This window comes from Phyllobates terribilis, unplaced genomic scaffold (assembly GCF_046119375.1).
Source record: "Phyllobates terribilis strain yellow unplaced genomic scaffold, ASM4611937v1 Scaffold_2__4_contigs__length_985480577, whole genome shotgun sequence".
Taxonomy (NCBI): Eukaryota; Metazoa; Chordata; class Amphibia; order Anura; family Dendrobatidae; genus Phyllobates; species Phyllobates terribilis.
Genome location: NW_027362762.1, coordinates 515,513,953 through 515,532,090, shown reverse-complemented (window position 1 = coordinate 515,532,090; position 18,138 = coordinate 515,513,953). Strand labels below are relative to the sequence as shown.

Below are 18,138 nucleotides of genomic sequence, written 5' to 3'. Positions count from 1 at the left end.
GAGAACAGGTTTAGGGGATCTTTCCCTCTCACATCAGGGATTTTTTGATTCTCATTGTGGATCATTTTCCATCATTTTTCCTGATATGTGTCTGACCTTTCACTAATATTATGTATTTATTGCTATTATTTATCAATAAACTTTATTTACTTCATTGATTATATTGGTCGCCCCTATTGTTTTTATTTTTACTTTATTGGGTGCATTATCTATATTTATGCTATTTTCCACAATTGAAGGCTATTTTTTGGGTTCATATAATGTTAGTCTAGGGTCTCTATTTAATTACTGGTGGAGACTTTCCTAAACTCTTAAATTCTATTTCATAGAGTGAAGTAAAGATGTCCCTGGGACGTGGCACTTTATTCCTTTTGGTGGCTGCAATGGGATCGGTATCTGGAGGTGGGCCTGCAGGAGGAGCATATCCTCAAATGAAATACGTAAATCCAATGATGAAAGGACCTTTGGGACCACCATTTAGAGAAGGAAAGGGGCAATATTTAGGTAAGAGTTTTCTCTATTTCTTTGTGTAGAAGATAACCTATAGTTTTAATATTCAGTTGTCCTTTATTCACATGATAACAATGGAATCACATGATAAGATATAGGGGACATTTTTATGGTCTGTTAATTATTTTGTAACAGTGTAGGGGAACACTAAAATGAGAAAAATTAGTTAATAGTTGTTGGCGATAACTCATTTAACTAACAGTTATAATCCATTGATCTTGAGGGAAAACAAAAAAATAAATGAATGGTAATTTTAAATTGTCTGATTGCTGTTATTCTTCTGGGAGACATAAGGGGGCAGTTGAACATGTGATGGAAACCCCTGAGAGATTCTGCAATATAAAGCATAAACCCAGGTGTGAACTGAGTTTTTGGGTTTTAAATGTCAGCTTAAAATTAGGAAGACTATCCTACTTAGGAGTAGAAATACTATCGAAATAGGAAGACCCTTGGTGAAGACACAGGGTCTTCTATGGGTGTAATACTACTCAGACAACACAGGGTGAGGGTAAAACAGTGTGGAAATACTTTATTGAACCACCAAACGGACAATAAACACATAGAACAGTCCTAGCAAAATACCGAAGATGGTACAACATTGCACAGTCTCACCCTTCTGCTGACCCGCTGAGAATAGATCAGCTGCAACTTTGGGAGGAGGTAGCGGCAAGCTTAGGAAGGCCACAGTCCATCGAGGCACAAGGCCAGGAGACTCAAGGGACACACCCTGGCCTCTCTGAGAGTTTCCATGGGGCCAGATGACCGGCTTGTCCCAATCTGGCTTCTCCGAATGTCTCCATGGGTTCCAGGCGACCGGAGGGTCCCACCTGGCAACCCCAAACAATATATCTATGGGACCAGGTGACCTCATTATCCCGACCTGGTTTCCCAAATGTATCCATGGGTTCTTTAATGGTCAATGGAGCAGATCAATATCCTTCCAGTCAGGGCCATATACCCTTAGGCTGGAATCCTGTAGAATCTAAATCTGTGTCTCTCTGGATTGAGCCATGCTTCCAAGCTGCTGTTCTGAAGAGTGTCTCTCTGATTCTCTGATCTTCTGATCCTCTTTGCAGCAGGACAGAAAAACCCTTTTTATATTTACATATGTGGCTAAGGTCATCAGTCACAGGTCGTGGAGGGGGGAAGGTGCAGCAACAGGTCTCATTATTTGAGCTAATCCCTCTTCTCTTATAAATAAACTAGCTAGCTTAGTACAATATGCAATTGGCATAGTAACAAACATCATTGTTCCCATACACTGAGTCACTGTCCTTCTTGACCAGCCAAAAAAACACACATTCAAAAGTCAACAAAGATAATAGTGCATTTCTCCTGGCTTAACAAATCTAAAAGTCTAGCTGATTAAGATTAGAAGCTGTGTCGTCACACCCCCACAAGCAGTTTTCCTCTTCTGTGCTAGATTGACCTAAATATTACCATTGAGCATTAAACCCATGCATATACGTATTAAACTATCCATCATCTTTAATGCTGCCACCTAAGTTAAAAGCATGTTACATATATTTGTACTTTTACTAACCCTGTACATCTTTTACACATGGTTTTCAGATGATTACAGACAACCTATTGCTGCATATTATTAGCCATAACATGCTTGGGAGTTTCTTATTGTAATGCTTTTGGATTGAAAGAAATTATCTCATTAAAACATTTTTTTTTAACTGGATACTTGTGAGGCCTTCAGCCAGTCAAGTAGGGTTCAATTTCTCTCACCCAACAATCAGCTGTAAACTGTGAGGAGCACACATCTAGCCATACATTTCCACTGTAGGGATGTTGTCATGTTTCATGACAGCCATTTCAATGAATAGTCATCCATGTAAAGCTTGGTTGACCTGGGTCTGCCAGAACAGAGAAACTCTCAGCTGTGTGACTTAGAGGGTGATCCCAATATGACTTATGGACTGGGGTAGGCTTTATAATCATATTGTTTTTAATAAAGGGCTGCTGTATAAATTCATTTTGACTGATGTAAGCAGTTGTTCTTTTATTGCTTAAAAGGTAATCTGTCACCAAGTTTTTGCTATGCAATCTGAGAAAACCTTGATGTAGTGGAGGAGAGCCTGATTTCAGAGATATGACACGACACTTTCTGGGATGTGTTTTGCTGTTTCAATACAATCAGTGTTTTATCAGCAGTAGATTTTCACTAGAGGACAAACTTCCTCATGCCTCCTAGTCCAACCAAGCCCCTCAGAACTGATTAGCAGCTGTCTGTGAATACATAATGTACTAAGAAAGCTGCCAATCAGTTGTGTGGGTGGGATTATAGGCAGCTCAATATTCTGAGCTTTTCTAGATCTCTAGATCTGCAGTAGAGAAAACTCAGATTCTATCATAACCACTGCACCCAGTACACTAAGTGATACATCACTGGAATCAGGGTCTCTGTCCCTACCTCATGCTGCTATCAGATTAAATAGCAAAAATCTGCTGTCAGATTCCTTTTTAAGTGAAAAAAAACAAATAAGTATGTTTGTGGTGGAGGGATTTATCAAAGGTCAGGACATACAATCAGGGGTGGATTAAGAGTAGAAAGGGCCCCGGGCAGTTTAGAAGGCGCGGCCCCCCCTCACCCATACACACACACACACACCTGATGTATCACGTGACATGTCACATGATCCCCTGTGATAGATCATGTGATAGTTCACGTGAGATTAATTTGGCACAATATTAATATATTAATTATAATAATGTTTTTACATTAATTGTATGACTTAATATTGAGCACAATTAAGTATGCTGACATCCCCTATATATAGTATGAGACCCTACACACAATATGAACTGCCACAATCCTCCTATACACAGCAAGAGGCCGCACGTAGCCATCTATACACAGCGGGAGGCCGCACGTAGCCATCTATACACAGCGGGAAGCCGCATGGAGCCATCTATACACAGCGGGAGGCCAAATGTAGCCATCTATACACAGCAGGAGGCCGCACGTAGGCATCTATACACAGCGGGAGGCCGCACGTAGCCATCTATACACAGCAGGAGACCGCACGTGCCATCTATACACAGCGGGAGGCCACATGTAGCCATCTATACACAGTGGGAGGCCACATGTAGCCATCTATACACCACAGGAGGCCACACGTAGCCATCTATACACAACGGGAGGCCGCACGTAGCCATCTATACACAGCGGGAGGCCGCACGTAGCCATCTATACACAGCGGGAGGCCGCACGTAGCCATCTATACACAGCAGAGGGCCGCACGGTGCCATCTATACACAGCGGGAGGCCGCACATAGCCATCTATGCACAGCGGGAGGCCGCACGTAGCCATCTATACACAGCGGGAGGCCGCACGTAGCCATCTATACACAGCGGGAGGCCGCACGTAGCCATCTATACACAGCAGGAGGCCGCACGTAGCCATCTATACACAGCGGGAGGCCGCACGTAGTCATCTATACACAGCGGGAGGCAGCACGTAGCCATCTATACACAGCGGGAGGCCGCACGTAGCCATCTATACACAGCGGGAGGCCACACTTAGCCATCTATACCCAGCGGGAGGCCGCACGTAGCCATCTATACACAGCGGGAGGCTGCAAGTAGCCATCTATACACAGCAGGAGGCCGCACGTAGCCATCTATACACAGCGGGAGGCCGCACGTAGCCATCTATACACAGCGGGAGGCCGCACAGTGCCATCTATACACAGCGGAAGGCCGCACGGTGCCATTTATACACAGCGGGAGGCCGCACGGTGTCATCTATACACAGCGGGAGGCTGCACGGCACCCCCCCAGAGACAGCGGGAGGCCGCACGCAGTCACGCACACAAAAACATATACATACATATACATACACGCATAAACACATTTGAAACACAAAAATACATGTAAACAGACATCACACAATGATATCTGCCTGTACACACACTCACTGACTCACACACACACACACTCACACACTGACTCCCACACTGACTCACACTCACTCACCATCTCCCGGCTCGGCTCCAGATGTCATCCAGCCCCTCTCCGGTGGTAAGTAGCAGTGCAGGGCGTGCACTGCGTGACGTCACACTAGCAGACATGGCCGCGCACAGGGCCGTGTCTCCTAGCTGTGATGCGGCCGGGCCAGCACACTGGGAAGTTAACAGATGCAGTGCTGGTCCTGCCGATGAAGAAGCAGCGGCCGTGCGCAGCTGCTGAGGGAGCGGTCCGGGGGCCCCCCTCCTCTGACTGCCGGTATGTTCCGCGGCGCCGCACATATTATAATGAGGGCAATCTGGCCATGGGCCCCCCGGAGCCCCGGGCGGTAGCCCAGATTGCCATCATTATAATTCACCTATGCATACAATTGGTGCAACCTGTGCAGCCACACAGGAGTCCAACAGATAAAGAGGCCGACCTCCACATGCCAACTGAGGTGAAATTGTGGATGATGATGAGCTACTGGACTGCAAAGGGTCCACATATTATTCTTGCACAGATGCCCTCTTTTATCTGTCTTCGCTGCTGGACAGGATATAACAGAAAAATGTAAAAAGTTAGTGTAGAAAGCAAAAGAAAGGAGCAGACAAGAATCAAGAAAGTAGATCATAAGATACAATAAGCAATACATGAAAATGAGGGATGTTTAAAAGGAAATTTTCACTTGATGCATGCTGCCCAAACCACAGGGAGCATCAATCAGAGTCTGGCTACACAATTGCAATCAGCTACATACCCGCACGCAACCTCCGATCATCACAAGATCTCCTTCTCTACTCCCCTCTAATCTCCTCCCACAATCGCATACAAGATTTCTCCCGTGCTTCCCCCCATTCTGGAACTCTCTACCCAACACATCAGACTCTCGTCGACCGTGGAAATCTTCAAAAAGAGCCTGAAGACCCACCTCTTCCGACAAGCCTACAACCTGCAGTAACCACCACTCCACCAATACAGCTGCACGACCAGCTCTACCCTCACCTACTGTATCCTCACCCATCCCTTGTAGACTGTGAGCCCTCACGGGCAGGGTCCTCGCTCCTCTTATACCAGTCGCCGTCACATTGTGTTCGAGATTATTGTAATTGTTTTTGTATGTATACCCCTTTTTCACATGTAAAGTGCCATGGAATAAATGGCGCTATTATAATAAATAATAATAATAATATATATAAATGCCAGAGAATTTCAGAGAAAATATAGTTAGAAGGTCTGGAGGAGGACAATCGCCGGTTGGCTTTTTCTAGAGCAGCTCCACGTGATTGACAAGTCTTTAACTGTGGGAGGCACCAGATTAGTCTAGTCTCTGACTATGATTCCCGGTTGGATTTTCTAACTATATTTTCGCTGAAAGGCATTGGCAAAGTAAATATACCTGGCTGCAATGGTGCAGCCAAGTGCTGAATCATGCTGCTTTGGTTTGGGCAGCATGCATCAAGTGGCAGGTTTTCTTTAAATCAGTGTTTCCCAAACGCCAGTCCTCACAGCACCTCAAGAGATCATGTTTTCTGGGTTTATTTATTATTGCACAGGTGATGGAATTATTATCAAGGCATCAGAACAGGCCACAGGGTCTCTCACCTGTACAATTCTGAGGAAATCCTGAAAACATGATCTGTTGGGGGCCAGGAGGACTGGAGTTGGGGACCACCCCCGGACATTACCAAGGAAAGCCTGAAAACATGATCTGTTGGGGGCCATGAGGACCAGAGTTTGGCCAACACTGATTTAAATGAACATAAAAAGGCAAAGCAGGAGATTGAAAAAGACAAGAAATGAGAAAAGTAGGATACATAAAGCAGTGGAAACAAATGAGGAATATACATATATACAGTACAGACCAAAAGTTTGGACACACCTTCTCATTTAAAGATTTTTCTGTATTTTCATGACTGAAAATTGTACATTCACACTGAAGGCATCAAAACTATGAATTAACACATGTGGAATTATAAACTTAACAAAAAAGTGTGACGCAACTGAAAATATGTCTTATATTCTAGGTTCTTCAAAGTAGCCACCTTTTGCTTTGATGACTGCTTTGCACACTCTTGGCATTCTCTTGATGAGCTTCAAGAGGTAGTCACCGGAAATGGTTTTCACTTCACAGGTGTGCCCTGTCAGGTTTAATAAGTGGGATTTCATGCCTCATAAATGGGGTTGGGACCATCAGTTGTGTTGTGCAGAAGTCAGGTGGATACACACCTGATAGTCCTACTGAATAGACTGTTAGAATTTGTATTATGGCAAGAAAAAAGCAGCTAAGTAAAGAAAAATGAGTGGCCATCATTACTTTAAGAAATGAACGTCAGTCAGTCCGAAAAATTGGGAAAACTTTTAAAGTGTCCCCAAGTGCAGTTGCAAAAACCATCAAGCGCTACAAAGTAACTGGCTCACATGAGGACCGCCCCAGGAAAGGAAGACCAAGAGTCACCTCTGCTTCTGAGGATAAGTTTATCCAAGTCACCAGCCTCAGAAATTGCAGGTTAACAGCAGCTCAGATTAGAGACCAGGTCAATGCCACACAGAGTTATAGCAGCAGACACATCTCTTTAACAACTGTTAAGAAGAGACTTTGTGCAGCAGGCCTTCATGGTAAAATAGCTGCTAGGAAACTACTGCTAAGGACAGGCAACAAGCAGAAGAAACTTGTTTGGGCTAAAGAACACAAGGAATGAACATTAGACCAGTGGAAATCTGTGCTTTGGTCTGATGAGTCCAAATTTGAGATCTTTGGTTCCAACCACCGTGTCTTTGTGCGACGCAGAAAAGGTGAACGGATGGACTCTACATGCCTGGTTCCCACCGTGAAGCATGGAGGAGGAGGTGTGATGGTGTGGGGGTGCTTTGCTGGTGCCACTGTTGGGGAATGATTCAAAATTGAAGGCATACTGAACCAGCATGGCTACCACAGCATCTTGCAGCGGCATGCTATTCCATTCGGTTTGTGTTTAGTTGGACCATCATTTATTTTTCAACAGGACAATGACCCTAAACACACCTCCAGGCTGTGTAAGGGCTATTTGACCAAGACGGAGAGTGATGGGGTGCTACGCCAGATGACCTGGCCTCCACAGTCACCAGACCTGAACCCAATCGAGATGGTTTGGGGTGAGCTGGACTTCAGAGTGAAGGCAAAAGGGCGAACAAGTGCTAAGCATCTCTGGGAACTCCTTCAAGATTGTTGGAAGACCATTTCCGGTGACTACCTCTTGAAGCTCATCAAAAGAATGCCAAGAGTGTGCAAAGCAGTCAACAAAGCAAAAGGTGGCTACTTTGAAGAACCTAGAATATAAGACATATTTTCAGTTGCGTCACACTTTTTTGTTAAGTATATAATTCCACATGTGTTAATTCATAGTTTTGATGCCTTCAGTGTAAATGTACAATTTTCATAGTCATGAAAATACAGAAAAATCTTTAAATGAGAAGGTGTGTCCAAACTTTTGGTCTGTACTGTATGTATACAATATATATATATATATATATATATATATATATATACATATATATACAAAGAGCAGTTTAGTTATGCAAAAGAAAGTTCATAACAATAAAAAAAAGCTAATAATAAAGTGAGGAGGTTAGAATATACAACGAAGGGATGGAAGACATGCAGAAAGAGGGGCACATTGAAATATAGGGTCACAAACTGCAGACAAAATAGGAAATACAAAAAGTCCAGACAAGAAGAATCTCTATCCAAAGTTCTTACATTGTGTTACTAACACTGTGGAAAAAGTCTAAAAATAGCTAACATTTTCTTTAATGCATTTCCTCTACCAGTTGTTTTGCATTTGTTCGTCAAAATTCGAGTCTGCCTTGGGCCAGGAAAATTAAATTTGCATGTCTCTACCTTAAGTTTTAGGGTTATTTATACTGGATTACACAGATGAAAAATGTTTTACTTTCCTAATGAATTTATTGTCAGATGGCTGTCCCTAACACCCTTTTAAAATAAATATGTTGGTAGGAAACTGCAATGTACATACTCAGAATTTACCACTAGGGGGCAACAAATTGTCAACAGACGAATAAGATTCTGCTTACTTGAATCTATCATAGAAACATTTCGTATTGTTTATTTAAAAATTGCAATGTTTATTATATTTTATTGAGGTGTGCAAAAATATTACCTCTTCTACTACTGGAAACTCTAATATTTCTATTTAATATTATCAACTTAAAAAAAAAATAAGTTAATGGCAAAAAAAGGTCAAAAAGCTATGTCTTGTAAAAATTTAGCAGAGCATTTGTACACAGTCTGTTTTAACAAAATTTGCAGAGAAGTTTAAGTTGATGATGATTTTTATTCATTTTTTACTGAAGATGTCCTTTAAAACAGGGACAAAGGGGGTAATGAATTATATGATAAGGGGTATTAAGTATACAGAATGTATATGATACCTTTTAGATTTCACTATATTGCCATTTATTTTGATCCTATGGTATCTATGGTTAAATATCAAATAATTAAATTCTTGACAAACTATCAGCTACCATAAGATAATAACACTACCATAACAGAATCTGTCACCAGGTTTTCGCATACCCCATCTGAGAGTGGGCATAATGTAGGGGCAAAGACACTGATTCCAGCAATGGGTCAATTACTGGGCTGCATCCTATCATTTTGATAAAATCCCTGTTTTATCTGATGTAGATGATCAATTCTCTGAATTCTGAGCTCTGTATGACCCCATCCACATCACTGATTGACGGCTTTCTGTGTACACTGTGCATAGGCAATCAGTGGTGAGAGCAGGGTTATACACAGCTCATGAATATGGAGGTAATAGTATTCAGACAATAGCAACAGACCACGTCATCCTGGATGCCGATACAGTTGAAAGCAATGATGGAAGAGGGAGCCCCTCTGCTCCCTCCTCATTCATTCACCTTGTGAGCGAGTTTGAGCTCTGGCATCTAAGCGCAGAGGTCACGATGACATCACTGCTTTGCGCCTTGCTATGCCAAGCAGTGAAGAGTGTTCAGAACACTCGCTGCGGAGACCAGAGCGGTGGGGGAACAAGGAGAGGTAAGTATTTTTTTCAAATCCATGGGGGCTCTTATACAGTTTGGAGAGCTGTGTAGGGGCCTTAAAACAGTTTGTGGGGCCATGTGGGGACCATTATACAGTTTGCAGGTCTATGTGGGGTCTATGATACAGTTTTCAGGACTTTGTGGTGGCCATTATTCTATTTGGAAGGGCTAGTGGGGTCCATTATACTGTGTGCAGGCCATTATAATGTGGAGGGCTGTGTTGGGGCCATCATACTATGTTGAGGTCACTGTAGGGTTACCATACTTTGCGGAGGTAATTTGGGGTCATCAAACTGTGAGTGTGGAGGGTACTGTCTAGAAATTCACTGTGAGTGCATTATACAGTGTTTGGGGGACACTTTTGTTGGCATCATAATTTATAGGGGCTATAAAAGGCTTAATATGTAGGACCACTACAGGGCTTCAATAGAAGGAAAAGTACTTTGTAAGGGATGCAAACTTGTGAGATATGCTCTTCTGTGAACCCGCCAAATATTATTTTTTGTGGGGAGGCCCAATTAGGACTTCTACTATGGGGCCCCATGATTTCTATGTATGCCCCTGTGGGGGACTACATGGCAGCAGGTTTACTAGTCCTCTAGTGATAATCTTCTACAGTGATTTTATCAAAACTGCAGCAAGCAGTCTAGTAAGTTACACATCAATGGAATTAGGGTCTCTGTCTCTATATTATGCTGCTCTCAGATTAGGTGGCAAAAACCTGGTGACAGATTCTCTTTAAATATTTTGGGGTACTGTATATTATTTGCTACATAAAAGTTGAGATTTCCAGAAATGCACACATTGTACACGTACATGATTAAATTATGACTACATTTTGTATAAAGCTTTAATGGACCCATAGAAACGTATTAAGTCTCTGCTGAAACCTCATATATCTAAAATTTTATACACAGAAACAAAGAGGTTTTTACTGGCAGATGACATAAGAATGTAACATAAAAAGCATGCTCACTTAGATCACTTGAACTATTTTTCAATCAGAAGTAGCTTGCTCAAAGGACACCCTCTCACATCGATGTTTCTTTTACCTCATGAAATCTAATAGACAGTAAAAAACATTTTTTAAGTGATGGTGGTCCAGTTACCCAGAGGTGTATAGGTTTTCTGTCACCCAGGGCAAGAATTCAGTTTGGCGCCCCCTTCCCCCAAGCACATATGCGATTTGCACACTTAATCACATGCCGACAAGCCGCTCTTCCCAATTCTCTCAATGTTCAGTGAAAAACTGAGATAAGCAGGAAGAGAAGCTCGTTGTCGCTTGACCGTAAGATTAAAAATCGCACATGAGTGAAGTGGCCATGTGATGACTGCTGGAACTTGCAAGTAGAGCTGAATCCTGACAGTGGAGTATATTACACGCTGTTAGGATTGGCTACAGGTCTTCATTTTATAATTAAAGGGCTCGTCAAGGTTTGAGATGAAAGTCTGCAGTCACTCTATGTGACTGTAGGCTTCTGAATTCTCACAGTGCAGGCACTGCACACTTAATCTGAAGCACGGCCAGTGCAGTTCAGGGATATTACAGCAACAATCTTCATTACTGTACCGTCTGAGTTTCTTGAGCAACCGACTCCAGTAACAATACAGTAATTTCTTCACAAGGCAATTTCTTCACGTTCAGCATAGATTATATCTCTTAGCAGCACACTTCTATGCATACACAACCACAGGCTTTTCCTTCACAAGGACACAATAGTACACAGCATTCTTTACCCTGCATGGAGATGGAGGGGGGGGGGGTTTGATGAGGAAGATGATCCCTGTGACACAATTCCTTCCAATCCTTATCTTCCTGTCCGATAATACTCTGCACTGTTAGTTCAGGGAGTTTATCTGACCTGTGTTTAGTTTCTCTCCTGATCTGAATCCTGTTCAGTTGCCTTCTGTCCAATCAAGTTAACACACCACCTTTCTCTTTGGCTTCAGCCAGACTACAATAACAAGTTACCCACAATCCCCCTGGGGCTCTGCTAAAACACTCCCTATTGCCTGTGACTGTGTTAACCCCTCTAGTTGCTGGATGCTTCTGGAGCACAACACTTCCTGTCTCCTGTGCTTGTGTTACTTCTAATAGTTGCTGGATGCTTTTGAAGCAACAGCACTACTTCTGCATTTCACATATACTTCTGGCCACATTCCGACTAGATGTGTCCGGCCTCGCTGAATTCATTTTCATTGGAGTCGGGCCATGCATGTCTAGTCGACACATGACTGCATGTATGCAAATTACTGGCACAACAGAATCCTGATAGAGTGGAGTGCGCACTGTGAGAATTCAAGTGTCTGCAGTCACATAGAATGACTGCAGACTCATCACAAACTTGGACAACCCCTTTAATGCTCCTAACATAAATAATAATATGAGAATTAGTCAGTATCACAAAAAAATATTTACATCCAGGTACCTGATAAATGATGTTGTCTCTGATTGGAGTCGTTCTCTTTCTTTTCATCTTGTCCAGACTCCATGATGACTTTTCTCATTCACACCTCGTGTCTACAGACTCCCATCTTCTCCGGTCTTCTGGAGCACATCCCCACACGATGCCCTTAAAGATAGCAGTGTCATTATAATGCTCCTGAATAAAAATATTTGCCCTACACTGAGCCCCTGAATAAATAATTGCCCCTCACTATATTCCCAGCACAAACTATGACCCCACACTGTTACTCTTATGGTACATGCTCTCCACATTGCCCTCTCCTTTCCATACTGGGCCCCCTCTTTACACTATCCTCTGACACTGTGTCCCCCCTATAGGGCCCAGTCTCTATACTGTGCCCCCTCATCACACTCCCCCTCCTTGGCTTACTATTCCTTCCTGGCTATGCCCTTGCACTGTTTCCTCATGCTACCCCCCGACACTACTCAGTCTTTATTCTGTGTCCACTCACACATTTCTCCCTCCATACTGTCTCCTTGCACTATTCCCCTCATTAGTCTCCTCACATGTTTCCCCTCCCTCCTCATACATTTACCCTTTCATTCTCCATATTGCCTCCTCACACTCCCCCCTGACTCATCATAGTGTGTCTGCACAAATGCCATCACCCTCACTCCCCATACTATGTCCGCATACATTTTTTCCCTCGCTACTCATAGAGTGTCCGCACGCATCACCCCACTCACCATACTAGGTCTGCATACATCCCCTCATACTGTGTCCGCATACATTCCCCCTTCGCTCCCCATACTGCGTGCGCACCCATCCTCCCCATTCTGTGTCTGAAACTATCCCCCCACTCATCATACTGTGTCCGCATCCATCCTCCCACTCACCATACTGTGTCCGAACCCATCCCCCCCACCCACCATATTGTGTCTGTTCCCATCCCCCCATACTGTTTCCTCATACATGAACCCCATCTCACCCCTTGCTCCTCACACTGTCTTCAATTTTCTCCCGATCCCTGTATTGTGTCTGTACCTGTCCTTTCCTTGTGTCCTCAAATTTTCCCCCCGTTACACTAAATCTCCTTCAGGCCCATTACACTATATCTCCCGCACAGAAAATCTCACCTACACCTGCTCTCCACACTAAATCTCCCCCACCATAGTAAATCTCCCCTACCACAGTAAATCTCCCCACATAGTAAATCTCCCCCTCCACAGTAAATCTCCCCCTGTGCACAATAAATCTCCCCCCATGCACAGTAAATCTCCCCCTGTTATATTTAATTTTTGGTGTCTTCAGCTTCACTAGTGTGAAGCACTTACCACCAATGTTCTTTGCGCTTCTGCGCCCCTGCGAGTGATGTCAGCAGCGTGATCACATGACTCGGCGGTCAGAGCTTCAATTGTACTCGCATCTGAATTGTACTCGCATCTGATTTGTTCACCAGGAGTCGGTGTGCTGCACCTTCTTTGAGCTGGCTGGCTGCTTGACAGCCGGCTCAGAAAAAGTCCAATTCCCAGTCCGGGGGTCGGCAAAATGCAGGTGTAGCGCCCCGAGGGTTCGGCCGCTACAGGGGTATTGCACCTCAACCAGAGGTGTGATATTCCACTCCCGGGTAAGGATAGGGTGTGGATCGGGACTCAGTTAGCTGCATGCATCACACACACCCCATTTCCAGGGGACAGCTCAACGGTGCTCCCATTAGTACAGTAATGCAGGCACGACAGACCATGTCCCTGGCTGGAGTGGGGAGGGGGGAGGAAAACCCAGTGATGTAGGAGCCGAAGGGGACGGTTTCTGGGCATAGGTAGGAGCCCATTGGTTGCAAGTCACCTGGGCTCATACACAGAGAGGGAGGTATATATAGGTGGCACCATCTCAGACAGACAGACAGTTGGGGTAAAGAAGGAGTTCAGCCAGAGAGGGCTGACAGGGAGCTGTGGCTCAGTCTGGGCCCAGCTCCACGAGGCAGGCTTAGAGTGAAGGCCAGAGCCAGCGGAAAGGACAGAAACAGAAGGGAACTGAAAGGAAAGTAAGAAGGAACAGAACACCAAGAGAGGCCCAGAGACACGAAGGCAGAAGGAACCCTAAGGACCCAGGAGATTACGGGTGATGGGTTGGCAGAACAGGGTACCGGATCCCAAGTTGGTGGAGGTGACTAATCCTTAGCCAAGAACCGGTGGTCGTGATCATTTACTGGTGCGACCCCTCACTACACCTACTAGAAAGGCACACCACATAGGGTCAGGGAAGTGGGCACCCAGCCCTCCCAAGAGAAGATCCGAGGCAGCTGGACAGGAGTAGTGTCACTGGTGGGGCACGGCTGACGAAAGGACAGAAGGGAGTCCTGTGCCACGCTCTGGAATCACTTGGGGGTTGGTCGAGCCCCTGCCTGGTGGACACAGCACGGCTCGGGCGGTCCTACCTGCGCACAAGTGACCTGGATGAGAACTGTGAGCTCCCCAGAGACCCGGAGAGTGCGCAAGCCGCGCTAGAAGACCTGGACCGTAGGATGATCCGGGCGCAGCAGGATGTGATCGCCGGGTGGAGGGAGGAGTTGGCCCGGCAAGCCGTGACCCGACCGTAGGAGGCGCTACCACCGCCCAGCCGCACACCTGCCTCCGAGGGCGGTGAAGGTGGACCGGAGTCCGGGGACGATGCCGCGGAGGAGGCCACAGAGACCGAGGCAGGTAACGGGGACATCATCACATCAAGCCCTGAGGCCGCAAGCCTGCCCCCGCCTCCCGTTGCGGGACCCGAAGCCCCGGGAACCGTACCTGCCACCGCGCCTCCGCTACTCCCGGCTAGGCCTCAGGCGGCAAGAGCCGCGGCTACGCCCCACCCCGCGCCGTGCCCTTTAACCTCGGGCGCGGTCGAAAGACAGACGTCACAGGCCTGGTCGCAAGGCCTAGTGCACCCGGGCGCCACTGCCTCTCCAGCGCCCCCTTCCTCGACTGCACCACTCCCGAGCACGATCGGAAGACCACCGGCCTGGTCGCGAGGCCGGGTGCCCCCGGGCGCTGCTCCCCAACCGGGGCCCCCTGCTATACCACCCCTGGGCGCGGATCTATTCGCCCAGCACACCGGCCCGGATGGACTGCCCCTGGTATGGCTGGCCGACCTGATCAGCAGCCGCCGATGGAGAGACCAGCCCCCACGCGAACCCCTGATACCAGCTCCGGAGCCCAGAGAGATAAGCCATCCCTCACGGGAGGACTCCCAGTTCGAGTGGGACCCCACTGGAGAAAACCTGATGGGGTTCACCCAGGAAACCCGGGCGGACGCAGCCCGTCGACTGGAGTGCTGCCGCCAGCAGTTGGCGACATTTGAGAGGGAGCGGCGGGAGCAACGTGTCAGGGAGGAGTGGCTCCAAGCACGGAGTGCGGAGCAAAAGAGGAGAGCCCGACAGGATCCCCGAGCCGCCCACGGTCCCCGAGCCACCGGGACCGTGGTGAAATTCCAGATGGAGCGCGGCTGGGGCTTCATCAAGGATCTTGAGACCACAGACGACGTCTTTGTGACCCGCAGGGACGTTGAGAGCCACCTGCCAGAGGGACATCGCGGAAGAGATCTGTACCCTGGTGACGTGGTCACCTACACCCGGCACAAGGGCGCAAAGGGACTGTACGCCTTCCATGTCCATAGAGTGGTAGGAGAGGAGGAGCAGTATCACTCGGACCCCGAGTACCAAGAGGCTCCGGACGGGCCTGAAGATTACCCGGAGGAACAAGGCGCATACGGAGGACACCGTCAGTGGTAAGGAGGAGAAAATGTGCCTATGTATATAGTTACCCGTCAGGGTATAAGAACTGTAGTGGGACTGTTTCCACTGAGAGTGTGGTCCCCGTTGGGACTGATATAGAACTGATAAAAATTGCCCCATCCCCTAAGTTACCTGGCTGGGGACTGAGAACAGCCATCCCTTTTCCCTACCTGGCCGAGGACTGAGAGCGGCTATCCTGTAAATAGTTGCGCTTCCTAAAGCGCCCCCTACTGGTTTTATAAAAAGACTGCAACGTCCAGCTCAAGACAAATTTGCTGGACTGTTGCACCTTTAAGAAGAAAGAACACCTGGTCGCAAGTTGCACAGCGGCCAGTACCCAAGAATATGTTATATTTGAGAATGTTTTATACTGAAAAGTTTTATATGCTGCTAAAAGAGTTTTATGGTATTTTATATGTGTAATACTTGTTAAAAGAGAAAAGTGTACCGGTAACGTTGAAGGAGAAAAGTGCCTCCCATAAAGGGAGGGGTTAAATGTTTATTGTCTTATATGCGAATGCATTCTAAAAATTTTGTATGTTTTTGAATTGTCTTTGCTCTTTTCCAGCCCGAGGACGTGCTGTGGTTTACCAGGGGGAATGTAGCACCCCGAGGGTTCGGCCGCTACAGGGGTATTGCACCTCAACCAGAGGTGTGATATTCCACTCCCGGGTAAGGATAGGGTGTGGATCGGGACTCAGTTAGCTGCATGCATCACACACACCCCATTTCCGGAGGACAGCTCAACGGTGCTCCCATTAGTACAGTAATGCAGGCACGACAGACCATGTCCCTGGCTGGAGTGGGGAGGGGGGAGGAAAACCCAGTGATGTAGGAGCAGAAGGGGACGGTTTCTGGGCATAGGTAGGAGCCCATTGGTTGCAAGTCACCTGGGCTCATACACAGAGAGGGAAGTATATATAGGTGGCTCCATCTCAGACAGACAGACAGTTGGGGGAGAGAAGGAGTTCAGCCAGAGAGGGCTGAAAGGGAGCTGTGGCTCAGTCTGGGCCCAGCTCCACGAGGCAGGCCTAGAGTGAAGGCCAGAGCCAGCGGAAAGGTTAGAAACAGAAGAGAACTGAAAGGAAAGTAAGAAGGAACAGAACACCAAGAGAGGCCCAGAGACACGAAGGCAGAAAGAACCCTAAGGACCCAGGAGATTACGGGTGACGGGTTGGCAGAACAGGGTACCGGATCCCAAGTTGGTGGAGGTGACTAATCCTTAGCCAAGAACTGGTGGTCGTGATCATTTACTGGTGCGACCCCTCACTACACCTACTAGAAAGGCACACCACATAGGGTCAGGGAAGTGGGCACCCAGCCCTCCCAAGAGAAGATCCGAGGCAGCTGGACAGGAGTAGTGTCACTGGTGGGGCACGGCTGACGAAAGGACAGAAGGGAGTCCTGTGCCACGCTCTGGAATCACCTGGGGGTTGGTCGAGCCCCTGCCTGGTGGACGCAGCACGGCTCAGGCGGTCCTACCTGCGCACAAGTGACCTGGATGAGAACTGTGAGTAAAGAACCTGAACTGCAACACATTGTCTCTGTGCTTTCTCACTGCATACAGTACTACTAGTACTGGGACGCCCGTGCACCATCACTCCCATCGTTCACACTGACTGCCCTGAGGCTGTACTCCTCCCGTGGGGAGTTATCCCATTCTCTGCTGCGCACACAACACCAGCCTCAGCGGTCTGCCTTGCAGCGGCGGTACACCTTGACCGCGATCCACGGGTGGCGTAGTCGGATGTTAAACCACATAAATAGACTGCCACTGGTTTGACCACCCTGAGCCACGGGACCGGGTTGCCGCCACGGTGACTACAACCCCCAGCATCCACAAAAAGGCCCTGTTCCGGGTTCCCCACGCGGCCCAGGGGGCGCGTCACAGGCGCCAGGAAAGACACCTCGGACCACTGCATTAGGCTGCCCGACTGCGCCCCCCTGCTGGCTGCGCCCGGGGCACACGCCCCACTTGCTCCCCCCTAGATACGCCTCTGCAGTTACCTACGTGGTTACTCTGCTTCTGTAGCTGATTTATTTTGTAACATGAGATTTATTGATTGCTGTCCTGGTAGTTTGTGTGTATAGCACATATTCTTCAGAGCTAGAAGATGCCAAAGTCAGGCTGTTGTGACTGTCATACCATGAATCATATTGTTCAAGGTCTAGGCCTTCCTTCTCTTTGGATGACATAGAAGAGTCTTCTCTCTCGTTGCTCTGGATCATCTTGAGGTGGTGTTTACCGATCTTCCTTCACAGGTGATCACTCTGTTGCAGGAGGGCTAGTTGAAGTGAATTTTTGTACCTGGCTCACAAAGCTGCACTCTGTGTCCAATCTTCACTGCAACTGCCATGCCCTTCCTGTGGCTCCTGGAGTGGGGGTGCTTTTAATTTTTAAAGACTAGGGCCTAGTTGAT

General features: G+C 47.0%; 1 protein-coding gene across 1 annotated transcript in view; it reads left to right on the top strand.

Annotated features, from left to right (window-relative positions):
- Positions 1-18,138, top strand: part of COL8A2 (collagen type VIII alpha 2 chain) — a 253,022-nt gene that overhangs the window by 174,910 nt on the left and 59,974 nt on the right. The window contains exon 3 of the mRNA XM_073665931.1: positions 330-504. Coding sequence (XP_073522032.1) covers positions 342-504 — 163 coding nt within the window. The 5' untranslated portion in view covers positions 330-341. The remainder of the gene's footprint in view (positions 1-329; positions 505-18,138) is intronic.